Source organism: Ahaetulla prasina, chromosome 5 (assembly GCF_028640845.1).
Source record: "Ahaetulla prasina isolate Xishuangbanna chromosome 5, ASM2864084v1, whole genome shotgun sequence".
Classification (NCBI taxonomy): Eukaryota; Metazoa; Chordata; class Lepidosauria; order Squamata; family Colubridae; genus Ahaetulla; species Ahaetulla prasina.
This window is the reverse complement of record NC_080543.1, coordinates 10,957,564-10,981,175: the sequence shown is the minus strand read 5'-3', so window position 1 is coordinate 10,981,175 and position 23,612 is coordinate 10,957,564. Positions and strand designations below refer to the sequence as shown.

The 23,612-nt window shown below is 43.1% G+C and overlaps 1 protein-coding gene across 3 annotated transcripts in view; it reads left to right on the top strand.

Moving 5' to 3' along the window:
- Nucleotides 1-23,612, top strand: part of ME3 (malic enzyme 3) — a 170,310-nt gene that overhangs the window by 50,804 nt on the left and 95,894 nt on the right. For 2 of the 3 annotated variants that reach the window (XM_058186518.1, XM_058186517.1), the window contains exons 3-4: nucleotides 10,838-10,971; nucleotides 19,273-19,422. In XM_058186518.1, the coding sequence (XP_058042501.1) occupies nucleotides 10,838-10,971; nucleotides 19,273-19,422 (284 nt within the window). Of the gene's footprint in view, nucleotides 1-10,837; nucleotides 10,982-19,272; nucleotides 19,423-23,612 lie in introns of those variants that run through there. The other variant, XM_058186519.1, reaches the window with a different exon arrangement.

Below are 23,612 nucleotides of genomic sequence, written 5' to 3'. Positions count from 1 at the left end.
TCATCAAATTTGCAGATGACACCAAGCTGGCAGGAATAGCCAACACTCCAGAAGATAGGCTCAAGTTACAGAAAGATCTTGACAGACTTGAACATTGGGCGCTATCTAACAAAATGAAATTCAACAGTGAAAAAGTAAGGTTCTACATTTAGGCCAAAAACAAAATGCACCAGTACCGTATATGTGGTACCTTGCTCAATAGTAGTACCTGTGAGAGGGATCTTGGAGTCCTAGTGGATAACCATTTAGATATGAGCCAGCAGTGTGCAGCAGCTGTTAAAAAAGCCAACACAGTTCTGGGCTGCATAAACAGGGATAGAATCAAGATCACGTGAAGTGCTAGTACCACTTTATAATGCCTTGGTAAGGCCACACTTGGAATATTGCATCCAGTTTTGGTCGCCACGATGTAAAAAAGATGTTGAGACTCTAGAAAGAGTGCAGAGAAGAGCAACAAAGATGATTAGGGGACTGGAGGATAAAACATATGAAGAACGGTTGCAGGAACTGGGTATGTCTAGTTTAACAAAAAGAAGGACCAGGGGAGACATGATAGCAGTGTTCCAATATCTCAGGGGCTGCCACAGAGAAGTGGGAGTCGGGCTGTTCTCCAGAGCACCTGAGGGTAGAACAAGAAGCAATGGGTGGAAACTGATCAAGGAAAGAAGCAACTTAGAACTAAGGAGAAATTTCCTGACAGTTAGAACAATTAATAAGTGGAACAACTTGCCTTCAGAAGTTGTGAATGCTCCAACACTGGAAATTTTTAAGAAAATGTTGGATAACCATCTGACTGAGATGGTGTAGGGTTTCCTGCCTGGGCAGGGGGTTGGACTAGAAGGCCTCCAAGGTCCCTTCCAACTCTGATGTTATGTTATGTTATGTTATGTTATGTTATGTCCCTATTTTTTCTACTTGCATTTTTACGTGCTTTTGAAACTGCTAGGTTGGCAGAAGCTGGGACAAGTAACGGGAGCTCACCCCGTTACACGGCAGCACTAGGGATTCGAACCGCTGAGCTGCCAACCTTTCGATCGACAAGCTCAACGTCCTAGCCCCTGAGCCACCTTACTAGCACTGATGATATTACCTAGTTGGGTAATGAAACATCTTCAAGAAAACAAGCAAGCTCAGAGAGCACCAAGGATCCTTCGTTTCAACTCTGAGCTACAAATATTCTCCTTTATTGGAATCTCCATTTAGCTATTGATTAGTTGGTTCTCTGGGAATTGGGAACGGTCTCGACTTATGACCATTCATTTAATAATGCTTCAAAGTTATGACCGCCTTGGAGAAAGTGACATATGAACTGTCCTTTTCAGTTGCAACCTGCTCTGTTTCCCTCCCCTAATACTCCCAACAAAGAGTCAATCAAAAGCCTTTTCCCCATTTATTTACATTTGGCTGAATTCCTTCTGGCACAGAGATGTCTCCCCACACGCCTGCCAAAATCCCTGGAGATAACCAGAAAATTATAGATAAAGCACGATTCACTCACAAACAGATTCTTCTATCCATGATACAGTTTGCCCGTGCAAATTCATTGCTTTGTCCAAGACAAAAAGCCAGGAAGTTCCGCCTCCTGCTTTATAGCCTCTGTGAGTGTCACTCCGTGACTCATCATTCTTTGACTTTGTCCCAATGCCTCCTCTGCTGCGCGCGCCGGTCACATCTGCGCAGTGTTGCATCAAGCCAGGATTGTTCTTGGGGCGTTGCCAAATCAGAAGGAGGCCCGGGGGAATCAGGCCTTGCCAGCCCCTCCTCTTCCTCCTGGGTGGGTGCCAGGGAGGGAGAAGGCCCAGGGGGGGAGAAGGCCCAGGGGAAGCAGGTCTTGCCAGTTCCTCTTCCTCACTTTCCGAATCATCCTCCAGGAGTCCTGGAGGTTGTGTTGGGTCACAACACAACCATAAAACCATCCCTGTGGTTATGTGGTAACCTTTTAGCAACTGTTGGCTCACATTTACGACGGTTGCAGTGTGTTTGACGCCACCTGTTCGCAATCGGCAACCTTCCTTAGCTGGCATCTCACGAACAAAGTCTATTGGGGAGATTGGATTCCCTTAATGACGGTATGATTTACTTACCCACCATAGCGATTCATTTAACGACTGCAGTAAAAAATGGTAATATAATTCGGTCCAGTCCCATGATGACTCACTTAGTGACCACATCACTTAGCAACCAAAATCCCAGTCCCTATTGTGGACGTAAGTCAAGGACTACTTGTATTTAATCTTTTCTACCAGCCATTAGGATTTTCTGTGCTCCTAGGAGTTAAAAAAAAACGATCTCTTAAATGCCTTTCTGTTCTAATGACACTGAAAAATGATTTTGATTGTAGGCAGAATCCAGCCGTGGGGCCAAGATTCTATGGCACATATTAGTTACAGCTAATTTTGTTCCGGTGAGAAAGAAAAAATAGTGCAGCATCTGTATGTGGAATAGAAAAGGAGAAAGAAGAGAGATATTTGCTACTTGTTTCTAAAAAGCCAGATGAACAGAAAAAACATCAATTTATGTCCAAGGGAGCAAAATAAGGGAGGGGGGGAACCCGCCCTATTGAAAATCATTGTAAAGGCCTGTCCCTTTTTGAGTGCCTTCCTTACTAAAAGGAAATGAAAAAAAAAAAAAAGAGTCTGCAGAGAGAAATACACACACACAAAATCACAGGGTAGATTTTTCTTTTCAAAAAAGAAGTTGTTTTCGGTTTATTAACCCTTTACATAATTTGGCAGGCGTCAGGAAAAAACCAAACCAAACCCAGAAAGGTTTCCTTTGTTATTATGAATAACCAGGAACATTTCCCCCCCCCCTTTTATGGGCAAAGTCAATAGCCTGAAAAAAGCTAAAAGTCCTGGTCAGTGAATGCATCCATCTCCAAAACGATGGGGTGATTGTAAGTCCTCCTTTACTCTTAGTAATTCAAAGAACTCCGGCTGAAAGCCTTTGGGGGAAAAAATCCCTTGGCCTTCTGCAACAGCAGATAAGGTGGATCCTGCCTTCTGTAAGTCTCAGTTGGGATCACCAGTCTCTCTCTACTGCACATGAATTACGGGGGAGTCATCTATATATTAAATAACAGAATAACAGAGTTGGAAGGGACCTTAAAGGTCTTCCTCTATACCATTTCAAACAAATGGTTGTCCAATCTCTTCTTAAAAACGTCCTGTGTTGGAGCATTCACAACTTCTGGAGGCAAGTTGTTCCACTGGTTAATTGTTCTAACTGACATGATATTTCTCCTTATTTCTAGGTTGCTTCTCTCCTTGATTAGTTTCCACCCATTGCTTCTTGTTCTGCCCTCAGGTGCTTTGGAGAATAGTTTGACTCCCTCTTCTTTGTGGCAACCCCCTGAGATATTGGAAGACTGCTGTCACGTCTCCCCTAGTCCTTCTTTTCATTAAACTAGATATACCGAGTTCTTGATATGTCTTTCATATGTTTTAGCCTCCAGTCCCCTAATCATCTTTGTGGCTCTTCTCTGCACTCTTTCTAGAGTCTCAACATTTTTTTTTACATCGTGGCAACCAAAACTGGATGCAGTATTCCAAGTGTGGCCTGAAAATGGCCAAAACCCAGGCCGTTTTTGGGCTGTTTCTGGGCCATTTTCAGGCCCTTTTGCAGGCCCAGAAAACAGCCTGAAAATGGCCCAGAAAAAAGCCAAAAAACAGGTATGCACAAGCCGGCCAGCTGGTCTTCGGGCATATATAGGGCCTCTGGTGGCTCATCAGGCTAATGCAGCCTGTTATTAACAGCAACTGCCTGCAATATTGCAGGTTCAAGTCCCACCAGGCCCAAGGTTGACTCAGCCTTCCATCCTTTATAAGGTAGGTAAAATGAGGACCCAGATTGTTGGGGGCAATAAGTTGACTTTGTATATAGTATACAATTGGATGAAGACTATTGCCTGACATAGTGTAAGCCGCCCTGAGTCTTCGGAGAAGGGCGGGATATAAATGCAAATAAAATAAAATAAATAAAAATAAATAAAAATATATGCATGTGTGTTCCGATTTGGGCACTCGGTCCCAAAAAGGTTCGCCATAACTGGTCTAGGGTCTTGAACACCCTTAATCCAAAGTGCCACCGAAACTCCTCTGGTTGGCCGGACCTCATCAAAGGAAGGATGTCTATAAAGCAGGGTTTCCCGATCTTTTTATTTTTTATTTATTTTATTTATTTGTCACAACAGTATATATAAGCATAAGCATGAAATAACTATACAATATATAAGCATATATATAAGCATAAGTATGCAAGGCAGATCCTGAAGATGAAACTGAAATTCTTTGGCCACCTAATGAGAAAGAAGGACTCACTGGAGAAGAACCTAATGCTGGGAAAGATTGAGGGCAAAAGAAGAAGGGGATGACAGAGAACGAGGTGGCTGGATGGAGTCACTGAAGCAGTAGGCATGAGCTTAAATGGACTCCAGAGGATGGTAGAGGACAGGAAGGCCTGGAGGAACGTTGTCCATGGGGTCGCGATGGGTCAGACACGACTTCGCAACTAACAACAAAAATGCAATAACTATATTAATTGGATATAATGAAAGGAAACAATAGGACAGGAACGGTAGGCACGTTGGTGCTCTTATGCACGCCCCTTACAGACCTCTTAGGAATGGGGTGAGGTCAATAGTCGATAGTCTTTGGTTAAAGCTTTGGGGGTTTTGGGAAGAGTCTGGTAATGCATTCCAGGTATTAACAACTCTGTTACTGAAGTCATATTTTCTACAATCAAGATTGGAGCGGTTCACATTAAGCTTAAATCTATTGTGTGCTCGTGTATTGTTGCGATTGAAGCTGAAGTAGTCTTCGACAGGAAGGACGTTGTAACAGATGATTCTGTGAGTTAAACTCAGGTCATGTCGAAGGCGGCGTAGTTCTAAATTTTCTAAACTCAGGATTTCAAGTCTGGTGGCATAAAGTATTTTGTTGTGATCAGAGGAGTGGAGAATCTTGTCCCAAAGGTGCTTTTTCAAGAGGCAACGGGACTTTCTTTGTTTTTCCATGAAGACGTTTTGCTTCTCATCCAAGGAGCATCTTCAATTCTTCAACCGAACTGATGGAGTTTCTTGGATGAGAAGAGAAACATCTTCAAAGAGAAACCAAGAAAGCCCAGTTGCCTCTTGAAAAAAGCACCTTTGGAACAACCATGATCTGGATGACTGAGAATCTCCATAGACATTTTCCTTTTCTTGGCAACATTAAAATGCATGATGAGAGAGAGGGAGGGAGGGAGGGAGGGAGGGGAGGGAAGGGAAGGGAAGGGGAGTGGAGCGGAGCGGAGAGGAGAGGAGAGGAGAGGAGAGGAGAGGAGAGGAGAGGAGAGATGGAAGAAGGAAGGGAGGGAGGGAGGGAGGAAGGAAGGAAGGAAGGAGGGAGGGAGAGCAGAGAGGAAAGGAGAGATGGAAGAAGGTAGAAGGAAGAAGGAAGGGAGGGAGGAAGGAAGGGAAGGGGGGAGGAGGGAGGGAGAGCAGAGAGGAGAGATGGAAGAAGGAAGGAAGGAGAGAGGAGAGGAGAGATGGAAGAAGGGAGGGAGGGAGGGAGGAAAGGAAGGAGGGAGGGAGAGTGGAGAGGAGAGGAGAGGAGAGATGGAAGAAGGAAAGAAGGAGAGAGGAGAGGAGAAATGAAAGAAAGGAAGGAAGGAAGAAGAGACATGCCATCTAATGTGTTCTCCAATATTTGTGTTATTTGCTTTGTTTAATTTGATTTAATGCTGCTGGACTCCATACGATTCTGGGAGGCTGGTAGGACAGTTGTATAAACACCACAATGGAGTTTTAAGCGTGCATCTCTGTCTTTGTGTTTGCATAAGAATTCTTCTTGTCTTTTCCTGAATTCGATCGACAGGGGTCCTTAGGAAACAGGCATGCAGAGGCTGTGAAGGGCCCTGTGTTCACCTTCTGAACAGATTGGAGGCAGAATAACCTTGGGATTATTTTTCCATTCTTTCCATCCCTCTGTGGGCATCTCCAAGCCGGGTATCGGAAATCGGCGCTGAAGCCGGCTTTATCGATATTTGAAAGAATGGCCTGATCAAAAGTTGGCATTTGGACCTCAAGGTCAAAAGAGAGCAAAGTTCACCCCACAGACTTGGCCTCCCTTCTCACTGACGCACAAACACTTCACAATCCAAGAGTTGCTGGACTTAAATAGCGACATCAGGAAATAATCACACAGGAAAACGGATGCCTTACGGCTAGCCATGTTTCCTTTGGCGTTAGCAGCCGATTTGGATCCAGCCGCCAGAATTTTCTCATCCTAGAAGTTAGTAAAAAAAAACAAAAAAACTAACTATTAGGAAATAATAATCATTGCTGACTAAGAAATCTCCAGCGGCAGACAGAAAGCTAGAAGGTTTTGATTTGAGAGCCAGCTCTGAGAAGAACGTTGCAAGGGTGTGATTGTAAATAGGTTTTCAGAAAAGCAGCTATCTAGTCAGTTATCCTATAAAATAGCAGGTTAACGAAGTTGGGGGAAAAGGTCTTGGAGGTCTTCTAGTTGAACCCATGCTCAACTCAGAAGAACCTGTGCTATCCCAGACAAATGGTTGTCCAACCTCTTCTTAAAAACCTCCAGTGTTGTAGCACCTACAACTTCTGGAGGCAAGTCGTTCCACTGATTAATTGTTCTAATTGCCAGGAAATTTCTCTTTAAGTTCTAAATTGGTTTTCTCCTTGATTAGTTTCCATCCGTTGTTTCTCGCCTTGCTTTCTGGTGCTTTGGAGAATAGGGTGTCCCTGTCTATTTTGTGGCAGCCTTTCAGATATTGAAACACGGCTATTATGTCACCCATAGTCCTTCTGTTCATTAAACTAGTCATACCCAATTCCTTCAATCGTTCTTCATTAGTCTTAGCCTCCAGTCCCCTAATCATCTTTGTTTCTCTCCTCTCCTCTCCTCTCCTCTCCTCTCCTCTCCTCTCCTCTCCTCTCCTTCCTCTCTTCTCCTCTCCTCTCCTCTCCTCTTCTTTTCTTCTTTCTCTGGTCCTGTCTTTCTGTCTCCTTCCTTCCACCCTCCCTCCTTTCCCTTCCCTGTCCTCTCCTGTCCTGTCCTTTCCTCTCCTCTCCTCTCTTTCTCTTCTTTCCCTGGTCCTGTCTTTCTGTCTCCTTCCTTCCGCCCTCCCTTCCCTCTCCTCTCTTCTCCTCCCTTCTCTTCTCCTCTCCTCTCCCTTCCTTCTTTCTCCTGTCCTGTTTCCTTCCTTCCTTCCCTCCTTCTCCTCTCCTCTCCCTTCCTTCTTTCACCTGTCCTGTCGCCTGCCTGCCTGCCTTCCCTCTTCCTCTCCTCTCCTCTCTTCTCTTCTCTTTCCAAAGGCTCAACAATTTTTTTTATGTATTGTGGTGACCAAAACTGGATGCAGTATTACAAGTGTGGTCTTAGAATACTGCATCCAGAACAACAGTTGAAGGATGGTAAATGCAGGTACACTTTGATTTACAGTTATTCGTTTAGTGACTGAACTGACAATGGACTGAAAAAAAAGTGACACAATTCACTTAACAACCGTGTTACTAACAGTGATTTGCATAAGAACTGTGGCAAGCAAGATCGTAAAATGGGACAAACCTCACTTAACAACAGTCCCGCTTAGCAACGGAAATTTTGGGCTCAGCTGTTGTCCTAAGTCAAGGACTACCTGTAGACCACCAGGGAACCCGTTGCTGACATCTGATTTAGCAGACTGACCATCCATCAAGAGAAAGTCCCACCTCTGCAGCTGTCGGAAAATGACTTGGAAATGATCCCACAAGCCACGTTCTGCATGCTCTCCGTAGCTTGTTATTCTTTCCAAGCTTCCGGAATCTTGGAAAGAAACTTTCTCAAGCAACGTGGGGCTTTTTCTGTTCATTTCTCTAAACGTATTTCCCAAAAACTAAACAGAACAGGAGCAATTCTGCTGGATTGCGGCAACGAAGCTGGTGGAAGAATGATTTCAGTTCGAAAAGGGTTACGATCTGCAGAGGAAAATATTCCAAAATTAATTCATGCAATGGATACTTATGGAAGACGCAAATGGCCAGTGGCTTAATATATCTGTCAAACCTGAAGCTGGCCTGACTGAGGCCATTTTGAGACTTCAGCGTTGAGGGACAGAAACCAGCGTTGTGGTGTTGTGGTCAAAACAAAATACTTTCTCTTGGGACGCAAGGACATTCTTGCAGGTGCTTGGAAAGAGGGGACTGGAGTCACCCAGCAACTGGACAGTATCCTGATTGGACCATGTGACTGATCGTTTTGAGAAAGTGACAGACTTTTACTTTTAATTACTGTATTTTTCGGAATATAAGATGCACCGGAGTATAAGATGCACCTTAGTTTTTGGGGAAGAAAATAAGAAAAAAGCTGATTGGCGGGTGGATCGGCCTCCCGGAATACCCCCAATCAGCTGTTCCCAAAGGTGAATTTTAGCAACAGTTTCCTTGGTTGTGAGCTCTGTGCCTTGCTTTTTTTTTTTTTTTTTTGCCTTTTTTTCTGCCTTTGAAAGCCTCCGAAACAGCTTCAGAAAAAAAGCCTCTTTTCTGAAGCTCCGTTTGGGGCTTTTTATCTAAGCTTCATTTCTGATGCTTTTTTCAGCCTCTGAAACCTCTGTTTGAGAAGCTGGGCAGGGCTACATTCAGAGTATAAGACGCACCCAGATTTTCACCCTCTTTTTGGGGGGGGAAAGGTGCATCTTATACTCCAAAAAATACGGTAGGTGAAAACCGCAGGAATATTCAGAGTCGGTTTTCACCAGCTTGGGCCAATATGACATATCCAATAAACCTATTCTTTGAGGAAATTGCCTGCCTGCCTGTTTGCTATGGATATGTTACTTGGAACCCTGACAATATCAGCATATCTTTCATTCCAAATCCCTAACATTTTTCTTTCCTGATTGTATAAATCAGAGCAAAGGTATTTACAGGGAGTTCTCGACTTACAGTCATTCGTTTAATGACCGTTCAAAGATACAACGAACTGAAAAAAGGGACTTCGGACCAGTTTTCATACTTTCCGATCGTTGCAGCATTCCTGTGGTCATGTGATCAGAATTCAGACACTTGGCAACTGGCATGTACTTATGACAGTTGCACTCTCCTGGGGTTCCAGTGGTCACTATTTGTAACCTTGTTAGCTTGTTTCTGACCATGGGAGGAATCCAGATTCACTTAACGACCGCATGATTCACCTATTAGCTGCTATGATTCGCTTAGCATTTGCGGCAAAAAGGTGGTAAAATGGGGCAAAGCTCACTTAACAATCGCCTTGCAACGGAAATATTCGGCTCAGTTGGGGTCGTAAGTCGAGGATTATCTATATTAAGGATCTGAAGAGAAGGAAAAGCTGCAGACTTTCCTTGCCCAGAGTTGTTTGGCTGATTTATCAAATGCTGCGTATCGTTGAAGAACCTTTTAGACAAATGAATGTTGATGACTGTATGGTGGAGTTCCTGGCTCACCTTTTGTTTAAATTTGGCAAAAACTCTGCCATCTTCAGTAACTTTTTGCGTTTCCTTGTCTTTGGAAGAAGGAAATTGCTTTCCTGGCAGATTTGAATGACACAAAGTCTTTTTGGAAGCCATTGCAGTGACTAAACAGAGCGGATTAAGGATGCTCCTGCCAAAAATAATGTTGTTTTCATTTAAGTTATTGCAATGGGGAGAATTTTAAAAAAACGAAACACGCACATTATGTAAAACATCCCATTTTGGAAGTCGCCAAGGGAGGATGGGTGACTCATGGCTCCCACATAACAGCAAACAAATTCAGCTGTCTTAAATAGCATGTGGAGATATATCGGGGTGAGTTGGACAAAAATGTTTTTTTTATTCAGGCTTGGCTTTCCTTTCTTTGCCTTGGAAATGTTTTCAATGTCTTTTTTTTTAAAAAAAAAATCTTTGCTATTAACATAGAAGCATAATATATATACATTTTCTCAGTTTTCTCTCGTTTCTTATTTTATTACCCCTGGAGCTGTGTAGCAATCCAAATTCCAAGGCTAAAATATGCTTTGGAGTGGATGTTGGCATCGTCTAGTACAAATTATAGCTTTTCCCAGGCTTACACAATTGCGTAGTGCACGAAATAGACACGTTTGGTGTAAAGGTATGCCAATGGATGTGAGGCGGGCAGCTATGCATCTTTGATCCCAGATTTACTGCACAATTCCCTTCGCCGTCGTAACTTACTCACAATCATCTGCTTAGGGATGGCACTTTTAGGCTTTTTAATCAAGGATGTGATCAATATATGGAGAATGAATCTGTGAATGGGACTTAAATTTTAGTGCTTCCAGATGCATCTCACTTTGTATTGTTAGAAAGAGAACCAGTTTGGTCTAGTGGTTAAGGCACCAGGCTAGAAAGTAGGAAACCGTGAGTTCTAGTCCTGCCTTAGCCATCAAAGCCAGCAGGGTGACTTTGGGCGAATCACCAGGAGACAGTGTGTTCTAGTCCCGCCTTACCCATGAAAGCCAGCTGGGTGACTTTGGGCCAATCGCCAGAAGATGATGCGTTCTAGTCCCGCCTTAGGCATGAAAGCCAACTGGGTGACTTTAGGCCAGTCACCAGGAGACGGTGCGTTCTAGTTCCGCCGTAGGCATGAAGGCTGAATTTAAATGCTCCACCAGGAATCCGGTCAAAAGTGGATCACCAGCGGTTGTTCCAGCTCTCCCTGGATCTAGAGACCTTCCTTGGATTGTTCCAACCAAATCACCCCTTGACCTCCATCTTGCTTAACAACATAAATTTTGCACTCAATTTGATAACCTGTAATACCTTTTTCTTTTTTTCCTTTTAAGAGACTGGTTCTGTTCCATTGCTTTAACACACCCATTCCTCTCTTCCATCCTAGGGCATGGCCTTCACCCTTGAAGAGAGGCTCCAGTTGGGAATACACGGTCTTCTTCCACCTTGCTTCCTGAGCCAAGATGTTCAGATTCTACGGGTCCTGAAAAGCTACGAGACCAAATCCAATGATCTAGACAAGTGAGCAGAAGTGAGCTGGGGATGCCTGCATAAATCTTACGTTTGGAAGTAGATACTCTGGAACGTGGACGTCGACCCTTTGGGTTGCCTTCTGCGATTGTGGAGAAATTGCCAATTCGCTGGCATCTCACCACGCGTTTTGTCATTTTGGGGTCTAGCCGTTCCCAGATCGGTCTCAAAGTCTCAATGCTAGCTTTGTTTCGAGTTCCTGTGAAGGTCTCCATCCAACAGAAATAGTAAACTGACCCCGGCTTATCCCCCACTGTGTTCAGACATTTTCCCACATAGATAAGGACTTCCTTGCACTGTTATTACGACATGACCTCTCGTCGTCTCTTCTTTGACCCAATATTCTTCTCCGTGCTGTAAACGTGGCAGACACTTCTGAACTTTTCAAAGAACTGTAGGATCTTTTTTTTTTTTGAAATGTAGTATTCCTACAGCATTTGCAAAAGGAAGAGCACACCCTTCCTCCCTAAAACTTATAGAGAATGGTTGCTGGAATTGGGTATGTCTAGTTTAATGAAAAGAAGGACGAGTTAGAACAATTAATCAGTGGAACAACTTGCCTCAGTTGTGAATGCTCCAACAGTGGAAGTTTTTAAGAAGAGATTGGACAACCATTTGTCTGAAATGATATAGGCAGGGGTGAAAACTACTTACCTTCCTTAACAGTTCAAAAGTGCATGCACCATACGCGCACATCACATGCGTGTGCAGACCTGCGCATACTAGAAGGTAAAAAACACATTACTTCCTGGTTAAAACCAGGAAGTAATGACACCTGGGTGGGTGGGCGGAGTTTTGCTCCATCATCGCTACCAGATCGCTGAACCACCAGCCACGATCGCTACAGGATCGTGCGATCCGGTCCAATCTGGGAGCCTCTGGGTATAGGGTTCCCTGCCTGAGCACGGGGTTGGATTAGAAGACCTCCAAGGTCCCTTCCAACTCTGTTATCCTATTCTGTTCTTTTCTATTGTATTCTATTCTTTTCTATTCTATTCCATTCCATTCCATTCTATTCCGTTCCATAGAGCCAGCGGTGTGCAGCCACCGCCAAACAAGCCAACACAGTCGTAGGCTGCATTAACAGAGGGATAACTAGAAGTATTTTTGGATCTGATATTTTTCTCAACAGGACAAAAAAAGCATTATTTTATTCTATTCTACTCACATTGACATGATAGCAGTCAGTTCCAAATTCTAAAGGGTTGCCAGAAAGAAGAGGGAGTCAAGCTATTCTCCAAAGCACCTGAGGGCAGGACAAGAAGCAATGGGTGGAAACTAATCAAGGAGAGAAGCAACTTAGAACTAAGGAGAAATTTCTGACAGAACAATTAATCAGAATTTTTATTTATTTATTTTATTTATTTATTTTATTTATTTTTCATATTTTTATACCGCCCTATCTCCCTAGGGACTCAGGGCGGTTCACAGGCAGATAAAAATGTACAATAAATACAAAATAAAACATCAATTAAAAAGCTTATTCCAAATGGCCAAATAATTAAAAATGACAGTATACATAATAAAACCCATTAAAACCAATTTAAATTTAAAATCTAGTCCAGTCCTGCGCAGATGAATAGATGAGTTTTAAGCTCATGCAAGGTTGGAGGTCAGGAAGTTGACGAAGTCCTGGGGGAAGCTCGTTCCAGACGGTGGGAGCCCCCACAGAGAAGGCCCTTCCCCTGGGTGTCGCCAGACAGCACTGCCTGGCAGACGGCACCCTGAGGAGTCCCTCTCTGTGAGAGCGCACGGGTCGGTGAGAGGTATTCAGTAGCAGCAGACAGTCCCGTAAATAGCCCGGCCCTATGCCATGGAGCGCTTTGAAGATCGTTACCAAAACCTTGAAGCGCACCCGGAAGGCCACAGGCAGCCAGTGCAGTCTGCGCAGGAGAGGTGTCACATGGGAGCCACGAGGGGCTCCCTCTATCACCCGTGCAGCCGCATTCTGAACTAACTGAAGCCTCCGGGTGCCCTTCAAGGGGAGCCCCATGTAGAGAGCATTGCAGTAATCCAGACGAGACGTCACGAGAGCGTGAGTGACCGTGCATAGGGCATCCCGGTCTAGAAAGGGGCGCAACTGGCGCACCAGGCGAACCTGGTAAAAAGCTCTCCTGGAGACGGCCGTCAAATGATCTTCAAAAGACAGCCGTTCATCCAGGAGGACGCCCAAGTTGCGCACCCTCTCCATCGGGGCCAATGACTTGCCTCCAACAGTCAGCCGCGGACGCAGCTGACTGTACCAGGATGCCGGCATCCACAGCCACTCCGTCTTGGAGGGATTGAGCTTGAGCCTGTTTCTCCCCATCCAGACCCGTACGGCTTCCAGACACCGGGACAGCACTTCGATAGCTTCGTTGGGGTGGCCCGGTGTGGAAAAGTACAGCTGAGTATCATCAGCGTACAGAATTGCCTCCAGAAGTTGTGAGTGCTCCAACACCGGAGGTTTTTAAGAAGAGATTGGACAACCATTTGCCTGAAATTGTTTCCTGATTAAGCAGGGAATTGGACAAGAAGACCTCCAAGGTCCTTTCCAATTCTGTTATTCCCTGGTGATCTTTGGGGGGAAAAGACCTGGAAAAAAACACCAAGTCTATCCCAAAATGTTAACTTTTTTTTTTATTTGCATTTATATCCCGCCCTTCTCCGAAGACTCAGGGTGGCTTACACTATGTTAGCAATAGTCTTCATCCATTTGTATATTATATACAAAGTCAACTTATTGCCCCCCCCAACAATCTGGGTCCTCATTTTACCTACCTTATAAAAGATAGAAGGCTGAGTCAACCTTGGGCCTGGTGGGGCTTGAACCTGCAGTAATTGCAAGCAGCTGCTGTTAATAACAGACTGTCTTAGCAGCCTGAGCCACTGGAGAGCCCTTATTATTTATTATTTTATTTGTAATGTTTATTAGCTGCCTCTTTTGCCACACCATAACTCTGGGTGGCTTATAATATTAAAAGATAAAACTACGAAACCTAGTAAGACAAATGCTATAAAGATCAACCTAGCTAAAAAAAATGGGCAGGAAGTATGAGAAGGGGAGAAGGTGGAAAAATTTTTAAAAAATCAATGCAAAACAACACAAAATTATGATGTCTCTTGTTTTACATCATGTATTCTTCCATGGTTACTATTCTGGTTACTACACAATCATTTATTTTTTCGTGTAATGGGAAAAAGATGGGAGCTATTTCACAGTGAATCTTAGCCTAAAGCATTGGGATGAAATCCAGCTTCAATCCTTCTCTAAGTAAATTTATTAAAAGCAATGGAAATAATTTTTTAAAAATCAAGAAGTTGAACAAAGCTCCCTTATGTGCTTCCTTTCATTTTTAGGGGGAAAATCCTCGCCTTCATTGGGAAGAACTTTATAATTTATAGTCTGGTCTCAAATATTCTGAGAAACTGACATTGTAGGTTCAAGTACACCTAGATGAAACTGACTTTCTTTAGTCCTTTAAATCAAGGTTTCATCTGGGATAGGTTGTAAGTTGAGGTAGTGACCATTCAACCATTTAGTGACCACTCGAAGTTACAATAACACTGGAAAAAAGCAAATTCTGACTTATTTTTCACACTCATAACAGCTGCAGCAACCTCATGATCATGTGATCAAAATTCAGGCGCTTGGCAACTGATTCATATTTATAACGGTTGCAAGGTCCGGAGGTCATGTGATGACCTTCTGTGACCTTCTGACAAGCAAAGTCAATGGGGAAGCCAGATTTACTTTAACAACCATCGGACTAACTTAACAACTAACAACAACTGTGGCAAGAAAGGTCGTAAAATGGGGCAAAACTCACTTAGCAACTGTCACGTTTAGCCATGGAAATTTTGGGCTCATTGCGGTCTTAAGTCGAGGACTACCTGCAATACTGAATTTTGCTTTGTCATGTTGATGGATGGTCCCAATCCAAAGAAGCTGAATGGAAGAAATGTTGATAGAGATCTTGCATATCTCAACAGCTTTCAGTATTCGTGACTTGGATACACTTAGCAGATTAACAGAGTTGGAAGGGACCTTATAGGTCATCTAGTCCAACCCCTTCATTCAAGCAGGAGACCCTACACCCTTTCTGACAAATGGTAGTCCAATCTTTTCTTGAAAGTCTCAAGTGATGAAGCTCCCACAACTTCCGAAGGCAACTTCTGTTCCATGGGTTGATTGTTCTCACTGTCAGAAAGTACCTCCTTATTTCTAGGTTGAATCTTTCCTTGGTCAGTTTCCATCCATTATTCTTTGTCTGATCTTCAGGTGCTTTGGGAAACAGATTGATCATCTCCTCTCTGTGGCAGCCCCTCAAATATTGGAAGACTGTTATCATGTCTCCCCTGGTCCTTCTCTTCACTAGACTAGCCATGCCCAGTTCCTGCAACCGTTCTTCATATGTTTTAGTCTCCAGTCCCCTAATCATCCTGGTTGCTCTCCTCTGCACTTTTTCTAGAGTCTCAACATCATTTTTATAGTGTGGTGACCAAAACTAGATGCAGTATTCTAGGTGTGGTCTTACTAGGACATGTCTTCTGGTTTCAAGAGCATTTTTTTAGTAATTTTGGGTTTGGGTTATGCCCAGAATTTGATTTTGGGTGAACTATTGCTCAGCACTTAAGTTATTTCCTGTTGGTGTCCGTATGTTGTTTTAACATTTACATGAAACCTCAGGATGAAGTCACTTGGAGCTCTAGAGTGAGATATTATCAGTGATTACATCTAGGTACACTGCTCTCCACCTTTAAATTCTTGAACATAGAATAATAGAGCTGGAAGGGACCTTGGAGGTCTTCTAGTCCAACCCCCTGCTCAAGCAGAAGACTCTATACCAGGGGTCTCCAACCTTGGCAACTTTAAGACTTGTGGACTTCAACTCCCAGAGTTCCTTAGCCAGCAAAGCTGGCTGAGAAACTCTGAGAGTTGAAGTCCAAAAGTCTTAAAGTTGCCAAGGTTGGAGACCCCTGCTCTATACTACTTCAGACAAATGGCTGTCCAGTCTCTCTTTGAAAGCCTCTAGTGGTGGAGCGCCCACAACTTCTGAAGGCAAGCTATTCCATTGGTTGATTACTTTCACCCTTAGGAAATTTCTTCTTAGTTCTAGGTTGCTTCTCTCCTTACTTGGTTTCCATCCATTGTTTCTTGTCTTGCCTTTTTTTTTTATTTGCATTTATATCCTGCCCTTCCCCGAAGACTCAGGGCGGCTTACACTATGTCAAGCAATAGTCTTGTATAATATACGTTTGTATATTATATACAAAGTCAACTTATTGCCCCCAACAATCTGGGTCCTCATTTTTACCTACCTTATAAAGGATGGAAGGCTGAGTCAACCTTGGGCCTGATGGGACTTGAACCTGCAGTAATTGCAAGCAAGCTGCTGTTAATAACAGACTGCATTAATCTGTTGAGCCACTGGGGCCCATTTTGGTGCTTTGGAAAATATTTTGACAACCCCCTCTTGTCTTTGTCTTGAATCAGACATTTCTTTGATTCTTGCAGTATGAACTCTGTTAAGGGTAATCTGGGTTCACAACTAAGGTTGTGGACTGTTGAGCAGAGTACCCTACGCATGAAAACGACTGAGACTGGTTGTATACAATAACAGTCACTTGAAGACAAACTGGGGTTTGATATTCCTTTACTTTTAGGGAAAAGGCAAAAGGCAAAGTCCAAAAACAATTCCAGGTCATACACATATAAAGTCAGTCAGTCAGTCTTCTTACCAATGTAGACTTGTAAAACAAACAAGGTCTTCTTTCAGTTCAGCAAAACACCGTTCAATTCACAACCGTCAGTATCTTGAGGAATCAGTAACTAGCCATGATCAAGCAACAATCATAAAGCTCAAATATACAGTTGCAGCATGTCATTAGGTTACAATGCTGTAGCATCCCTGTAGATTCCCCACAAGCCATAATTTAGTAGTCCTTTTATACATTGGCTACAGAGCTCAACCAATCAGGATGCTTGCATGATGCAGCACAGCCTTAAAGCAATATCATGCCTGTCTATAAACATACATAGTTAGTTTATATATTACCTGGCCAACTAGTTAGGCAAATAATAATTTCCTGACAAACTCTTGAAACATTCTTGATTCCCTGCAATTGGCTAAATGAGAAAGAACAAGTTGAAATGTCTATGGAGATTCTCAGTCATCCAGGTCATGGTTGTCCCAAAGGTGCTTTTTTTCAGGAGAAGACTAGACTGGTTTTTCTTTGAAGACGTTTCGCTTCTCATCCGAGAAGCTTCTTCAGCTCTCATCCAAGAAACTTCTTCAGAGTTGAAGAAGCTTCTTGGATGAGAAGCAAAACATCTTCAAAGAAAAACCAGAAAGACCAGTCGCCTCTTGAAAAAGCACCTTTGGGACAACAAGTTGGAATCTAAAGAAGACAGAAATATTGTGGTACTGGATAAAATTGTAGTCCCCCCAGAAAGATCAAATTTAATAATAATAATAACAGAGTTGGAAGGGACCTTGGAGGTCTTCTAGTCCAACCCCCTGCCCAGGCAGGAAACCCTACACTACTTCAGACAAATGGTTATCCAACATTTTCTTAAAAATTTCCAGTGTTGGAGCATTCACAACTTCTGCAGGCAAGTTGTTCCACTTATTGATTGTTCTAACTGTCAGGAAATTTCTCCTTAGTTCTAAGTTGCTTCTCTCCTTGATTAGTTTCCACCTATTGCTTCTTGTTCTACCCTCAGGTGCTTTGGATGCCTCAAATTTGTCATTTGAGAGCCTTGATATCCATCTCTTATGAATTTAAAAGTAGCTATGGTGACAAATATATTCACACAGCTAGGGTCAATGCACCAATTCCAACCATTCCTGATGTATATGGAGATACTCAGTCATCCAGATCAGGAGTCTCCAACCTTGGTCCTTTTAAGACTTGTGGACTTCAACTCCCAGAGTTCCTCAGCCAGTTCCTCTGGGAGTTGAAGTCCACAAGTCTTAAAGGGACCAAGGTTAGAGACCCCTGATCCCAGTCATGGTTGTCCCAAAGCTGCTATTCCAAAAGACACCTGGACTTTCTCATTTTTTTCCCTTGAAAACATTTCACTTCTTATCCAAGATGTCTATGGAGTTTCTCAGACATTGAAGTCATGGTTGTTCCTAAGGTCAGAGGGGTAGGCCATCTACGATACAATTGAGCAGCCCTCACTCAACAGAGGGGGAGGGATACGACCCTCACCTATCTTCTGTTTACAGCACGCAGCTCCAAGAAGGTTCCACGCCCATATGCACTATTCAGGTGACCTCAAGGGCACTGATAAACCTCCAAGTGGCCTCAACAACTCTCAGAGAGAGTGCTAACGACCGGATGACTGCAAGGAATATCAATCCTTCCATTCTCCACTATTCCATCAGAACGGAAGAAGCTCCTTGGATGAGAAGTGAAATATTTTCAAGAGAAAAAAAAAACCCAAGAAAGTCCAATTACCTTTTGGGCAAGCGTCTTTGAGACAACTCTTCCTGATCTCATTGTATTTAACAACAGTTATCCCTGCCTTGATTACAAATGCTTTGAATCAGGGGTGAAATTCAGCACGTTCTGGAGAACCGGTAGTGGAAATTTTGAATAGTTCGGAGAACTGGCAAATACCTCCTCTGGCTGGCCTCAGAGTGGAGAGGGAATGGAGATTTTGCAGTATCCTTCCCCTGGGGTGGGGAGGGAATGGGGATTTTGCAGTATCCTTCCCCCAGGAGTGGGGAGGGAATGGGGATTTTGCAGTATCCTTCCCCTGAAGTCGGGAGGGAATGGGGATTTTGCATTATCCTTTCCCCAGGAGTGGTGAGGTAATGGGAATTTTGCAATATCCTTCCCCCAGGGGTAGAGAGGGAATGGAGATTTTGCAGTATCCTTCCCCCAGGAGTTGGGAGGGAATGGGGATTTTGAAGTATCCTTCCCCCAGGGGTGGAGAGGGAATGGAGATTTTGCAGTATCCTTCCCCAGGAGTTGGGAGGGAATGGGGATTTTGCAGTATCCTTCTACCAGGAGTGGGGAGGAAATGGAGATTTTGCATCCTTCCCCTGCCACACCCACCAAGCCACTCCCACCAAGCCACACCCACAGAACCAGTAGTAAAAAAAAAGTTGAAGTTCCACCACTGCTTTGAATCTGAATGATTAATAATCAAAGATTCTTACCACATCCCCCTAATTAGCTCCCAAGCTACGAGAGATTGTTGTTGACTTGGTTGGATCCTTTTCAGATCCTTCAAAGTGCAATGCTTGTGTCAACTCCTCTTTTCATCTCTTCCTTTTCTTTTGTCCTTTTTTTTTCCAGATACATCATCCTCATGACTCTGCAGGATAGAAACGAGAAACTGTTTTACCGGGTGCTCACATCCGATATAGAAAGGTTTATGCCAATAGTGTACACTCCGACTGTTGGATTGGCTTGCCAGTTGTATGGCTTGGCCTTCAGGCGGCCACGGTGAGTGGACAAAATTATTTCTCATTTTCCTCCTGCTGCCTGCTTCTTACTCCGAAGGTTCTCATTGGCATTAAATGTTCCCCTTCTTAATGGCTCCCTAACTTTCCGTGGGTGGTCTGGTCTCCACAAGAAGGAAACAATTCTTCGTGCAATTGTCAAATAACTCGGTGTGCAGTTGTATTCCTGTAATGACCAACAGGAAAAGTCTTGTAAGATGAATAAAAACAGTTTTGTTTTTTTTAGAATAATGCAGTACAGTATAGCTGGCTCTGCCTGAGGTCAATAGCAAAATGTTACCCTGAATTCTCATTTAAACTTCCTCCATCAAATCTATAACTTTTAAATTTCTAATACTTGCATGGTAACCGCTAGTAGCAACTGTGGTTAGCCTGCCTTCCTTCCTTCCTTCCTTCCTTCCTTCCTTCCTTCCTTCCTTCCTTCCTTCCTTCCTTCCTTCCTTCTTCTCTATCCTTCCTTCCTTCATTCCTTCCTTCCTTCCTTCCTTCATGCCTCCCTCCTTCTCTATCCTTCCTTCCTTCTTTTGTGCTTCCATGCCTCCCTCCTTCTCTATCCTTCCTTCTTTCGTTCCTCCCTCCTTCTCTATCCTTCCTTACTTCCTTCTTTTATGCCTCCTTCATGCCTCCCTCCTTCTCTATCCTTCCTTACTTCCTTCTTTTATGCCTCCTTCATGCCTCCCTCCTTCTCTATCCTTCCTTCCTGCCTCCCTCCTTCTCTATCCTTCCTTTCTTCTTTCGTGCCTCCTTCTTTATCCATCCTTCCTTCCTTCCTTCCTTCCTTCCTTCCTTCCTTCCTTCCTTCCTTCCTTCATGCCTCCCTTCTTCTCTATCCTTCCTTCCTTCCTTCCTTCCTTCCTTCCTTCCTTCCTTCCTTCCTTCCTTCCTTCCTTCCTTCATGCCTCCCTCCTTCTCTATCCTTCCTTCCTTTCTTCTTTCGTGCCTCCTTCTTTATCCATCCTTCCTTCCTTCCTTTATAAGTATTATAATACAAATCCAATTAAAACAAAAATAAAACGTTTAAAATTCAGAATTAAAAGGTGGGGAAGGGCCTTGAAGGCACAAACCAGCCCCATGCTTCTCTTTTCTAGCCTAGCCCTGATGACGTTACCTATTTAGATAATGAAATGGCTGCAGGGGAAAAAAATCAAGCTCAGAGAACACCAAGGACCTCTAAGATCCATCCTGAGCTACAAATATTCAAGTGACCCAACAACAGCATTCACAGGGAGGATATCCAAAGCACCACCAAAAACTAGTCATTAAAAAAAACCTTCTCTTTTGTTTAGTCTTTACTATCAACTTAATTAACTGGCTGAGTCATTCTCCATTTGAGGGGTCATTGGTGCTCTTTGAATGCACAAGTTTGGGTAATGAAACATTTGCAGCAACCAAGCTCAGGGAGCACCAAGGACCCCTTATTTCAACCCTGAGCTATAAATATTCTCCTTTATTGATGCATCCTAGATAAATTAGCAGCCATCTCCTAAGTCTGTGTCCACATCTATGAATCAGGGTTTGGTTGCATGATCAATTCATAATTAGAACTGCAGAAAAAGCAATGGCTACCAACCTGCCTTCCATTGAGGTACTGTATATTGCACGAGTCAAAAAGAGGGCTGTGAAAATATTTACAGACCCCTCGCATCCTGGATATAAACTGTTTCAACTCCTACCCTCAAAACGACGCTATAGAGCACTGCACACCAGAACAACAAGACACAAGAGTGCCATTACTCTGCTAAACAAATAATTCCCTCAACACTTTAAAACTATTTACTAAATCTGCACTACTATTAATCTTCTCATTGTTCCTATCACCCATCTTCTTCCACTTATGACTGTAACTTGTTGCTGAATCCTTACGATTTATATTGATTGTTTCTTAGTATGATTAGTATGATTCAATTACTTGATATTAGTATGGCTATCATTAAGTGTTGTACCTTATGATTCTTGACAAATGTGTCTTTTCTTTTTTATTTCTTTGGTGCATATTTGGAGCATATGCACTAAAGACAAATTCCTTGTGTGTCCAATCACACTTGGCCAATAAAGAATTCTATCTATCTATCTATCTATCTATCTGTCTGTCTGTCTGTCTGTCTGTCTGTCTGTCTGTCTGTCTGTCTGTCTGTCTGTCTGCCTGCCTGCCTGCCTACCTACCTACATATCTATCTATCTGCCTGCCTGCCTACCTACCTACCTACATATCTATCTATCTCTATCTATCTATCTACCTGCCTACCTACCTACCTACCTACATATCTATCTCTATCTATCTATCTATCTGCCTGCCTACCTACCTACCTACCTACCTACCTATCTCTATCTATCTGCCTGCCTACCTACCTACCTACATATCTCTATCTATCTATCTGCCTGCCTGCGTACCTACCTACCTACCTACCTACCTATATATCTATCTCTATCTACCTACCTACCTACCTACCTACATATCTATCTCTATCTATCTGCCTGCCTGCCTACCTACCTACCTACATATCTACCTCTATCTATCTGCCTGCCTGCCTACCTACCTACCTACCTACCTACCTACATATCTATCTCTATCTATCTGCCTGCCTGCCTACCTACCTATCTACATATCTATCTATCTACCTGCCTACCTACCTACCTACATATCTATCTCTATCTATCTATCTATCTGCCTGCCTACCTACCTACCTACCTACATATCTATCTCTATCTATCTATCTATCTGCCTGCCTACCTACCTACCTACCTGTCTACCTACCTCTATCTATCTGCCTGCCTGCCTGCCTGCCTACCTACCTACCTATTTACCTACATATCTATCTCTATCTACCTACCTACCTATCTAGCTATCTAATCCAATCCCAGTTTGCTATTTCAATATATTATAGGTGGTCTTCCCATTGTTTGGATGCAGCCAGGAATAAATTGGCACAAAATCTTCCTGGTATTGATGAAATCCAACTGCTTTTCTCCCCAGTACTAAGGAAACCAGTTCATGTATTCCACCTGGCCTGTCAGAGGCAGGGTTTTTTTTCCCCAACCATCCAATGGAAATCTGGTCCTGCTTCGATCCCAAACTGCAAATGAGAAGGTTTCAAATTGCTGTTTGATTTTCTAATTCACAAAGGAGGCCAAACCTTTGTAAATGCTCTGTAAATAGTTACAGAAAAGTTCCAACTCCCTTTGAAGCTGGATTCCACTGCATATTTTTTCAATTATCTCTTTCTTTCTTTCTTTCTCTCTCTCTCTCTCTCTCAATCTCCACCCCTTGGAAAGTTTATTTTTTTAACCGTTATTAAAAGTGATGAATATCACATGGGGACTAACATTCTTCTTTGCAAAGTGTTATTTTTTTTTCTCTTTGGAAAAGATCTTGTCCGGTCAGACTGAGTAGACAAGCAATCACCTCTTAACCCTTGTTTATGGTAGTTCATAAATCAGATATTTTGGGTGTAACCTTCCTTTGGACTTGTCTGGTTCCTTGAAAAACAAAGCTGCTTATGCTCCTGGACCAAGAAATAGAGAATGGCACACATGCTCCTAAAGCAGTTTGTTTTATTTTATTTTTAATTTTTTTGGGTGGGGAGGAGACTGTACAGTAATAACTTGGAAACAAGAGACTATTTGTAGCCCAGAGTTGAACTGCCGAGTACTTGGTGCTCTCTGAGCTTGGTTGTTTTCTTGCAGACATTTCTTTACCAAACTTGGTAACGTCATCCATGCTAACAGTCATTAGTCTAGTAACACTGATGATGTTACCTAGTTTGGTAAAGGATAGAATAACAGGAAAAGATGGGATGGAATAGAATGGAGTGGAGTGGAGTGGAATAGAATAATAATAACAACAACAACAACAACAACAGAGTTGAAAGGGACCTTGGAGGTCTTCTAGTCCAACCCCCTGCCCAGGCAGGAAACCCTACACTACTTCAGACAAATGGTTATCCAACATTTTCTTAAAAATTTCCAGTGTTGGAGCATTTACAACTTCTGCAGGCAAGTCGTTCCACTGATTAATTGTTCTAACTGTCAGGAAATTTCTCCTTAGTTCTAAGTTGCTTCTTTCCTTGATCAGTTTCCACCCATTGCTTCTTGTCTTGCCCTCAGGTGCTTTGGAGAATAGTTTGACTCCCTCTTCTTTGTGGCAACCCCTGAGATATTGGAACACTGCTATCA